The sequence below is a fragment of the Thermothelomyces thermophilus genome, chromosome 4 (assembly GCF_000226095.1).
Source record: "Thermothelomyces thermophilus ATCC 42464 chromosome 4, complete sequence".
NCBI classification, from domain to species: Eukaryota; Fungi; Ascomycota; class Sordariomycetes; order Sordariales; family Chaetomiaceae; genus Thermothelomyces; species Thermothelomyces thermophilus.
The window spans coordinates 4,360,219-4,371,647 of NC_016475.1; the positions used below are offsets into that span (position 1 = coordinate 4,360,219).

General features: G+C 47.7%; 1 protein-coding gene across 1 annotated transcript; it reads right to left on the reverse strand.

Moving 5' to 3' along the window:
* Positions 1–387: 387 nt before the first annotated feature.
* MYCTH_2128478 (uncharacterized protein) lies at positions 388–11,151 on the reverse strand (the record flags this gene model as incomplete). Its single annotated transcript, XM_003664616.1, has 4 exons — positions 388–1,809; positions 1,971–2,915; positions 3,441–3,748; positions 11,145–11,151. The coding sequence occupies 4 exons, from the start codon at positions 11,149–11,151 to the stop codon at positions 388–390; spliced, it is 2,682 nt and encodes an 893-aa protein (XP_003664664.1).
* Between the last annotated feature and the right edge of the window lie 278 nt (positions 11,152–11,429).

Genomic DNA, 11,429 nt, shown 5'->3' on the forward strand with positions numbered 1-11,429 from the left:
TGTAATTGAACAAACTTACAAACCGAGCTGCCAATTATTTATATGACTCTTTTCTCTGAGAAAGTCAACGCGGACCCAGTGTCATGAGATGGGATGAGGCCATCCAGTCGAAGACGACCTGGTTAACCTCAAATGTACCATCCACTGCCTCCCAGGCGATCTAATTATGGGTTATACCGGTCCCTTTTTTTTTTAAAAAAAAATCCTCTTCCGTTCTCGCTCTGGGCCTTTATCCATCCCATCCCTCCTGGCCTACCACCTCTTGATGATATTAATAAGCACAGACACGGCACCGCTGTACGTCCTCGGGGTCAGCAGGAGGTTGGGAGGGCTCGTGTGAACCGAGCAGCTTGGAGTTCCGGAGAGATTGAGCCCGGGGATGTCCAATTAATTTATCCCTTGGTCAAATGAAATCGGGCGACTGGCTGGCCCTCCTGAAAGGATGGCGTCCATTTCTGCCCGCGTCAAGCCGAGCGCCTGGCCGACTGCGTTGTCATCGCCCAGACCATCCAAGTCGAAAATCTGCTCAGGCGCGGCCACCAGCGGGGGGACCAGACCTGCGGCGCTGCTTGGCTGGCTGCTGCTGGTGCTGCTGCTGGCAATGGCGCTGTTGGCGGCCGGGTTGGCGGCGGGTGTCATCTCGGTCAGATATTGCGCGACCACGGAGGTACTGACATCAGTCGCGGGTCTTTTGGGCGGCGCCAACTCGGCATCGAGCTCGTCTCCGTACTTGTCATCTTCATCTTTGTCGTTATGGCGGTTAGAAAATGTGAGCCCCCTTGGGTTGTCGACGACCTCCATGCCAAGATCTCGGTTGTGGCCGGTTCCAGCGGCAGGAGCAGTGTCGTCACGCGCGTTGTTGGGCTGGTCTCCCTCCCGAGGTTCGTTAATCTCCTCAGAAATCGAGTTCAAGTTGGGAATGTTGTTGATGACCCCTAGATGGTCAATGGGAGTGTAGCTCAGACCACCCGCAAAACTAGCTGTCGCCTGTCCGTTGTTGTTCCTTTCCGTATTCATCTGACTGTCCGTGACTCGGCAGCTTTGATAATATCTCGCGCTCGGCAACACGGCCGGGCCGGTGCAGGCTAGCCTCATTGCCTCCGTAATGCTTTGGAGAGTACCATCGGTGTCGCAAGTTGGTGCTTCATCGTCATTTTCATGTGCATCCTCACCACTTCCGAGCCCATTCTGTCTAGCAACTCGGGCAGCACTACCCATATCCCGATCCACTCCTTTGCCCTTCCAGCTCGGAGGATCCCAAGGTGCCTCAGCTCGCGACGCGGCTATCGACTGCTTGTACTGGTTCGAGGCGGCCACCGTCTTGTCGTCACCGCCGCCGCGGTCAAACTGTATGGCGTCGCAGATGGTGTGCGGCAGCGCAGGGGGGACCTCGACGCCCTCCGCCGGAGGCGCCGGCGGCCATGAGGGCTGGACGAGCAGGTCATCGTCGTCATTGCCGCCGTCGCTGCCGTCATCGTTGCCGTTGACGTCGTCGTCATCCTTGGCGTGGGGAGCAGCAGCGGCGATGGCGGCGCCCAGGAACGGATTCGTGCCGGTGCGCGGGAAGCGGAAGGGGCGCGAGACGAGGCGGGCGAGGAGGTCCGGGGGGACGGGAGGCGGGTCGTCGACGACGGCGTCGAAGGCGCCGCTCTCGACCGCCGCCGCCGTCGCCCGGACGCGCGCCACCGTCGACGCGAACAGCGTCCCCTCCCGCGCCTCCTGCAGCGCCCACGCGTGTATGGTCGACGGGAGCGCGCTGTCCGGCTGGTCCAGGTCCGCGGGGGAGCAGGAGCCTTCGCCCGGGACAAGCTGTTTTGGGGGGGATATTTGTTAGTCATTGTGGTGATTGAGAGAGTGCGTATGTGTAAGGTAGAAAAGAGAGGGAGAGAAAAGGAGAACAGAAGAAGACAGTTGGAGAGAGAGAGAGAGAGACAAAGAGGTTTGAGGGGAAGAAAACAGAGACGACTTACAGGGAGGGACGGGTCCAACGGATAGGTTGTCCAATGGGGGTCAAACTCGCCCTTGCCATTCAGCGGCGACCAGACTCGGCCCCTGATGGCCCCGACGTCAAAAACCACGGGGACGGTCGGGAACAGGGCCTCGATGAGGTTCTGGGTGAACTCGGTAGCGGCGGAATCATCGGTTTGACGGTCGGGTTGTTCGGTGGCGGCTCGTGAGGAGCCGCAGACTCCAGCCTCGTCGATGGTGAGTTGGTCGTCACAATGTCCGGCTGCAACGTTCGAAGGACCGGCCAAAGCAGGGCCGGGTTGACCCCTGGCTTTGTTGCGGCGGTCGCCATCGGGCTTGTCCTGGATGTTCTTCCGGGACCTCTTTCTCGCCCTTGTGCCGTTTTGTTCACGAGAATTTGAAGAAGCAGTTGCCACTGGACCGCCCCGTGAACGCTCGGTGTCGTTGCCATCTTGATCTGTCTGATGCTCGGGCTTGCGGGCACGCTTTCCGGAACGTGAGGCTCGCTTCGGCCCCCTTTTTGCCGGCTCTGTCTGATGGTTCCCGGCGGACAGACTCTGATTCTTGTCTGCCGGAGCACGCGATCCGGAAGGTCTTGGCAGTTCCGGAATGCCCCCCTGCGGTTCGGTCCCATGTGCACCACCAGCGGTCTGATCTTTATGCAATGACGGCGGCAGTACGACAGAGCCAGCGGGAGACGAGGGTGAGGGTACAAGCCTCTCTGCCGGGTACAGCTTCCGCTTCACCTTTGACAGGGCCGGCTCAGCGTCCAGGGCGTCCTCCACTTCTTGGTCGCTCTGACCGTTCTGGGCCCGGCTCCCCGCTGATGCCCATCTCTCTGCCTTTGGGCCTTCACTGTCCTGGCCAGTGGTGCCGTTTTTATAAGCTTCCTGGCCTTTCCTGGCCAGGGGCGAGCTGAACTGTGCTTTTGGGAGTCGGAGCTCCCCCTTGAAATGACTGTCAGCCTTCAGTTGACGAGGAAGACGAGACGGAGAAATGAGAACATGATCTCCTTTTGAGTGACAAGCAGGGATGTAGGCTGGAAAAAAGAGAGCAAAAAATATAGAGAAACAAATGAGAATAAAAAGTACGAACGCTATGACTACCTCAAAAACGCCCTCGTCACCGGAGCCCCTCGCGCAACTAGAAGAGAAGTACCGGTCTCTGCGGAAAGAAACTGTTGCGAGGCAGGCAACTGATCTCGATGTAGAGAGAACCCTCGTAGCAGCAGGGAGCCTACCACAAGCGATCAAATAACATCAGGCTTTTCCATTGCAAAAGAGTGCGCCCGTCGCTGAGTATGAGCCCCCTCTGCGGGTCAAGGAGCATCGTCGCCGACCGGAGATGCCCTAAATACAAAGAACTCCATCGCAGCCACCAACTTCCCCCCCCCCCCCCAAAAAAAACATGAACACGGGGTGAGGAAAGACAAAAAATGCTCCTGAGAGATGTCGTGGGAGACACGGACTTACCTCGTTGCCGCCGCAGCGGCCGCTGGACCTCCGGATCTCGGAGATCAAGTGCCGGGCGTCGCCCGGGTGGAGGGACGACAGCCCGGCGGGCGTCGAGGGTGCTGCTCTCGCAGCACCGGCAGCAGCAACAGCAGCAGCAGGTTGCGCCATCGCAACCGCAGCCGGAACGGAGCCCCCGGCAGCCATCTCCGGGCGGTGAGTTTCCATCCCGGTCTCTTCCCCGTCGCCTTTGTCGAAGCGGCGCTGGGGAGAGAGCGGGAAGGGAACGGGCGACGAGGAAAACGGCGCGGAGGCGAAGCAGGCGGCGGCTAGCAGGATGAGGGGAAAAAAATGGTACACGAAAAAAAAAAAAAAAGAGAATGAAAGACAGCCGCAAGCGACAGAGGAGAAAAGAGCCGAAGAGGGCGCAGGCGAGGGAAGAAAGAGACGAGATAGGCTGCGAGATTAGATGCGACCTCGAGAAAGAAGTTGGGTTGGGAGGAAGAAGAAATCGAGTTCGCAAAGTTGTGATGGCGCACAACAAGGTGGAAATAACAAAATAACAAAGAGTGGCAGAAAGGGCTGTGGTGAGGGTGATGAGTTGGGACGATATCGAAGTCAGAGTCACCATCACAACTTTCACGCACCCTACTTGCATTGTTTAAATCCGTAAAGCCGGGTGGTACTGTACAATCCACACACTAGATCGGGCGAAGCTGGTCGCGAGCGCAACCTTGAAGTGTGATGATAGACGGAAAACCAACAGAAGAAGAGGGACGGGACAGCCGCGACAGATTCCAAGGGCCACTGAACACCCTTCCCTTCAATATTGTATACTTAAAGAATTTTTTTTGACGTATTAGATATTAATCAAGTTCCTTTTAATTTAGCACACTCTAGAAACTTCTTGAGGCTGAAATGAAACTGGCATTGTGCTGAGAAGTGAAGGTTGGTCAAGTCCAAGTGCTTCTTGAACGGTTGTCACGGAACGCGTGGCCCTCTTCCCACGCTGGCGCAGCGTGCCATGAAGGACACCGTGTAAGAACTTGGTCTCTTGTACTGTAAATCTCCCGGTTCACGCTCTGAACAGTAGGAGTGTTATTGAAGCTGCCGAATGCTCTCGCTGTTGACATTCGGACTATAACTAGTAATGCTATACGAGGGGGCTCTCGTGGCCGTTGTAGGAATGTCAAGAAAATTACGGATTTTCGTAATTAGTGGCTACAAGGCTCGCATTCTTAGGCCTTTGCACCCGTCGTTAGGATCAAGCGAGTTTAATTGTATTTGTGCCTCTTGAAGCTTAGGTTGTTCAAGGTTGGTTTGTTTTTGATGTAGTACGTTGTCTACGGACACGTCCATCATATAAGGTTAGATAAGATAAGACCTGTGGATCTAGCAAACGGGCTGGCAAACAGAGGGTTCTTTGTTCCTAATCCTCTACTTATACCAGAGCCACAGGGCTAGCAAACGTAGGAAGAAGACATCGCTCTTTTGAACTATTTATAACTTACCAACTTTTCTATCAATTAGAACTACTATCTTCCATCAATTAGAAACTATCTTCTATCAAATGGTAGCGGAAACTCTGCTTCTAACTATCTAAAACCATTAGTACTAGAATTATATTACATTGACGATTAGTTTAGTACCACTTTTGTAATAATTACACTCTATTCCTAGTGACTTAGTAACTAGGGTAATCTTCTATCTACCTCTCTAAACCTAGCAACTTAGTAACTAGTAGCTAGGCAAACCCTATATTAACCCTAGGATCCTTTCCTATAAAAGACCTTCCTAGACCTTCTTATCCTTTAAACTCTCCTTCTAAAAAGCTATTATATAAGGAACTATCTAACTACACTATAAACGTATTATAAAGGCATAATAAGATACCTTATATACTATTATTATTATTATTAATAATCCTATACCGCTATGCTAATAAGCATACTAGAGCCTCTCTAGTTATATACAAAGGAAACCGTACCTAATAGGCTAGATAAAAATCTCTATCCTGACTTTAACGCCTAATCGGGAATACTAATGCACTATAAAAAAAGGAGAAGTAGCTAGAATAGCCCTATAAAGGCCTTACCTCCCGGTCTAGCCTCCTTGTAAGGCGGTATTCCGGAAGCCTCCTTAGGTCTATTAGCTACTATAGAACCCTCCTTGCCAAACGATAGTTACAGGCCCTTATACCCTATAAAACGAGGTCTAGGTCCCTTTACGACCGTATTTCCTAGGATTCCTACGTTTGGCTTCTTAGTAGGTTTAGGTACCAAATAACTAGGTGCTTAATAGTCTCCCTTCCCTAGCTATAGGTATAGTAAAGGGTACTAACCCCTAGGACTTGAACCCTAAATAGGAAGTTATAAAGGCTAATAGCCCTTATATAGGCCTATACTAGTAGGGAGCTCTAGGCCTTTGTTAGGCCCTAGTGCCTTTGTAGGCCTTCCCCTATAAAAACTAGGTATAGGGGGTCCTTGTCTAACACGTGCTATATCCTCCTATTAGCTTGGTCGGCCCTCTAATGGTCGCTCTAGCTAGCTACTATAGCTAATTCTATAGCCTATAGCCTTCTTTATAGGGTCTATAGGGGGGATTGACCCTTATTATAGCCCTTCTAAACCTACTACCGGACTATTAACCTTGCTACCTCTAGGGCTATAGGCTTCGGTTCCTAGCCTCTTGCCCTAGCCCTTCTTTTCTAGAACCTCTAGCTTAGCCTATTATAGGCCTATTAGATAAGAGCCCTTATAGGGACCTAGGAAGCCCCTAGGCCTGCCCTAGTCTATAAGAGTGGCTAATCAAGTTTGGCTTCGAAGTCTGCTAGCCTCTTGTTAAGATAAAGGTTAAGAGGCGGCACTTAGGCTTCTATTTCGAGGTACCGGATAGGGGTAGCCTTATAAGCCCTGGTAACTACTCGAAGGGCCCTATATTAGGCCTTTAATAGTTTCCTAGCAAGGCCTTCTAGCTTACCCCCTAGCTTAGTAGGCTTATAGAAGTTCGAAGCCTTATAGGTAAGGGCACTATAGATATACTTAGTATAGACCTTATAGGCCTATAGAAGGCTAAGGCCCTGGGTCTTTATAGTGAGCCTAGTTAAGGCAAACTCTTAGGTCTCTAGCTTCTTAGCTACCTTTGTATAGTAAGGGCCTTACTATAGCCTCTAGTCTAGCCAGACCCCTAGAAATCTAGCCGACTTCGAAGGTACTATAGTAGTAGTACCCCCTCTAGGCTATAAAAGCTCTAGTAGCCGTAACTACTATTTCTAGCCCCTGTTAAAGTAGATAAGCTTATACTTTTCTAGGGCAAAAGCCATACCCTAGGTCCTTGCCTACTAAAGGTAGGCCTTCTAGGCCTTCTATAGTTAACCGTTATAGGCCTCCTTGGCCCTTCCGAAGGCTTAAAGGTTAGTATTATCGGCGAAGCCTACTAAACTAACTATAGGGCTAGCCTAGCGAATAGCCTAGTAGAGAGAGGCTATATAGAGGATAAATAATATAGGGGAGAGGGGTAACCCCTATAGGACCTTGGCCCTTACTACTATATCCTCTATTTCCTAGCCGTCGAAGTATAAGATAGCTACCTTATCCTATAGCTACTCCCTAACCTAGACTACTACCTACTTTAGGAAGCCCTAGCTCTATAAGGTAGCTAGTAGCTAGGTATAGTTAACAGTGTCGAAAGCCCTTAAGATATCGAGCTATAGGAGAGAGGTAGCTGCCTTATACCTCTAAGCCTCCTAGACCTAAGCTATAATAAGCCAAATAGCTAGTTCTATAGACCTATATTCTTGGTTACCTATCTACCCAGCCGGGAGGAGCCTATAGGCCTCTATAATAGCCGTTACCTTCTAGGTAACTATAGCCTCTAGTACCTTGCCTACTATTAGTAGGAGTATTATAGGCCTATAGCTACCTAGGGTAAAGTAGGCCTATAGGGGTTTGCTAAGCTTATAGAGGATTACTATCTTAGCCCTTTTAAACTAGGCTAGGAAATAGCTAAGTCATAAGCTCTCCAGGGCTAATATAGCTAGTATCTAGTAAAGCGGCTACCTATAGGCCTTTAATAGACCTATAAGGAAGAGGTCCTCCCCTAGGGCTTTCTATAAGGCCGCTCTAGCCAGTACCACCCTAACTTTATCTACTATTAGACTAGGGCTAGTAGCTCTTAATATAACCAGAGGGACATAGGGTGTAGTTTTGTTTTTCCGGTTCTATAGAACTTTGTTATATACGATAGATATAAATAGGGGTTACCTATCTAGAGGCACTAATAGGAGGAAAGCAAGAGGATAGACAAGGACAACAGATAGTTTTCAACACTCGTTTGCTCTAATAGATCTAAGTAACGAGATATAGTTCTTCTTTCTTTTGTAAGTTAAGACATCTTTTTCCACGTAAGTAGACTCTTTTATGTCTGTCCAGAGGGACATCACTATCGCCACCTTCGCTTCCGTCATCGCTGCCGTCTGAACGGTCGGACTTGTCTGCTATGACCGTGAATGCTTAGATACCCTAGACATTTTGAGCCGAGGCTCCTCCCTATCTAACTAGACGGAGGTTTGGTCCTGGAAGTGCTAAGTAGTGCCCTAGAGGGTTGGCACTAGCTTACTATAACCTCTTAGCTTACTTTGAACTTCGGCTCCTAGTAGTCATTAAGGTCTAGGTCGTTAATATCTGATAGGTCTACTTCTAGGTTTGGAAAGAACTTATTAGCTAGTGCTCTAGCCTTCTATTAGTAGGTTATAAGCCTCTCTTTAAAGGCTAGGAGCTTTAGAAGGTCAACCGGTAGGTAGCTCTATAGCCTTACCTATTACTCTAGTCTCTATAATAGGTCTAGCTAGTTAGTTACCTCCTATAATATAGCTCTCTAGCTCTTAGTCTTTGCGGCCGTAATAGTCTTAGCCTAGTCCTATAGGGCCTGCTAAAGTACCTCCTGTGTATAGGGGTTTGAGGTGCCCTTATAGGCCCTCTCTGCTTCTTTAGCCTTCTTATAGGCCTCTCGAACCTCCTTTATCTACTATTAAGCTAGTTTACTACCTATACTAGCCTTCTTTACCAGAGCCGAGACCATAGCTATCCCCTTAAGGGCCTCTATAAGCCTGTCGAAGGCCTATAGAAGCTCCTCTAGGCCCTAGAAGACAGGCCCGGCCAGGGCTAATACCTACCTACCGAGCCGGTATAGGAGGTAGGCCACCTCGGCCTACGTAACCTCCCTATCTAGGCTCTTCTAGTCTTATCCTTTGCTTACTAGTATGGGTCTACTAGTCCCCTAAAGGGAGATATATAGGGCCTATAGGTAGTAATCGGACTTCCTTTATTCTATAATATCCCTATAGGTTACTTCTAATCTAGCTAAGGCCTAGAATAGGTCTATTATAGAGGGCTGGCTATATTAGTCCCCTTAGGGGGCCCTAGTAACCTGGCTATAAGGTATATATAGGTCGAGGTCTTACTAGTTTATAAGGCTAAGGAGGTCCCTAGCCCCTAGGCTAAGCCTATTAAATAGGTGCTAAACTAGATAATATAGGTTAAAGTCACCTATAAGCACTAGAGGATAGGTTAGCCAAGGTAGTGCTAGTAGGTCCTATAAAAGGGCTTACTCTCCCTTATTATTATAGACTAAATAAAGCTTAAACCTCCTCTCTCCTAGGGCTAGAAAGGTCACCCTATACTAGTTTTCCTCTATCGAATAGTCTTACTAGCCGACTAGAAAGCGCTTAGCCACTAGAATAGCCACCTTGCCCTTAGGCTTATAAACTAGGTAGTACTTTAAAGCCCTAGGGTAGTAGGTTAACCTTATAAATTGGTTAATCTACGGTTCCTAGATAGCTAGTAGGTCGTATTTAGCCTCTTCTAATAGGACCTTAAGGGCCTATTTATTGCCTTAGGCATTCTACTAGAGGATCTTAATTTACATTCAAGGTAGCTAGAGTAAAGGCTAAGGGTATAGTAATAGGCTCTATAGCTATTACCCCCTTAGCCGGTTATAAGAAGGAAGAGGTTCTAGGCTATAAAAAGGAGATATAGGTCTATCAGGCATCGAATAAGGCGCTCCTAGCTACCTATTAGGCTAGGGTAGGCCTCCTATAAAGGCATTTAGCCCTAGTTTAATAGTAGTTATTATAATATACTAGCCTTATAGCATCTACAAATAAGCGTATAATGTTTTATTCGACTACCTTAAAGAGGAAAAAGAGGAAGAATACAAGAGTTATATAGAGGAGCGCCTTTTAATATATATATATATAACCTAGGTAAGGCCTAGTTAGGCTCCAGGTTAGGTCCCAAGCAGGCCCTAACCACGTACCCTACAAATGACCTACGAACGTCTCGCGAACCAATTATATACGCTTAGGTAGGTCAAGTAGGTCCGGTCTATTGCTAGGTAGGTCCGGTCCGTTACCAGGCAAAGCCTAGCATTGTTTAGCCCAGGTAAAGCCCAGGCCTATAACATACCCCCCTCCTTCCTAGGTTAGTTACCAGGTAGACCTACCCCGTGTCACCGTAGTAACAAGACCTATACGTGCTAGTTAGTTACGTATAGGGCCTGGTCTTTGTTTTAAGTTCTGCCTATACCCTCCTAGCCCTACCTCTAAATAGGTATAAATACCCCTTCTCTCTCTTTCCTCCTCTTACTTCTTCCTTCTTCTTAATCGATACTCCCTCTACCTACTTCCTATCTACCCTCCCTCTATATCGCATTTTTCTTACTACCTATACCTATATCGTACCTATAAGACTTTTTTCTTTTTTTCTTTTGCGTTTATTTAGGATATTAACTATAGTTAGCTTGCTTAGTAGTAGTAGTAATAGTTAGTTACTATCCTAGTAGTAATAAGAATAAGGACTATTATATAAGTTTTTCCCTTTGCTATTTTGACTATAGTCGCTTTATATTTGTATAGGACCTTAACTAGTCCCCCTATTTATAGTATAAGAACTAGAACATTTCCCTTAGCAGGTTTACTATTAAGGGTAACTCCTTTAATAAGGAGTTTAAGTTACTACCTAAGAAGGAGTAGTACTACCTTAATTATATCTACTACCTCCTATATAGTAACTAAATTATATATATTCCTAGCTATAGCACCTCCTATATAACCCACTATACTACCTATAACCCCTATATTTAGGATCTATAGCTCTAGGCTAATAACCCCTACCTATATATAGGTATTAGAAAAATTATATACTACTATAATACTAGTACTACCCTCGCCTCCCCTGCCTACTATAAGACTACTAACTAGGGTACCTATAAGGCTATCGTAACACTTAAGTTCTCTATACTAGTATACTTATTTTCTATAGTCTTAGAGGCCGTATAGGCTAACTATTCCCCTAGCTATACCGCCTTCTCCCCTTCCTAGGCTATAAGTTCCTGCTACTCTAGCAACGACCTAGGCCTAGTCGCTACCTCTTATACCCCTACTCGCTATAATAACATTATCTAGGCCGCCGCTACTCCTACCCCAACCCTATACGCTGTTAGGCAGCTTATATACTATACTATAGCATAGAACGATAACATACTACGCCAGATATAGCATATAAATCAGAATATATCGACTTTGGTTGACACTAATATTACCCTTGTCACCTACATCTTAGGCATGCCGTTACCTACCTCCTACGCCCGTTCGTGCGCCTCCGCGCGCCTTATACCTATGCTAATTAACTTTGGCCGCTCTTATACCTGCCGCTCTTCCTCGCCTACCGACCATATAGCGCGCCCGATCCGTGACCGTAAGGAGCCTACTAATATCTCAGAGGAGGAGGAGGAGGAGGAGGAGTCTAAGGAGGAACTCGCAGAGTAAGCGTATAGTATATACTAGTTATTATATTTTTATTTTATAATTAGTAGGTTGGTATATTTGTAACGCGTCTATATACGTCTGCTACCTGTTTGCCCTAGGTTTACCTATATACGCGAAAATTTTAAATTGTTTGCTTTTATACTCTTCCCTACCTCCTGTTTATAACTAGTCTATTATTATAATAT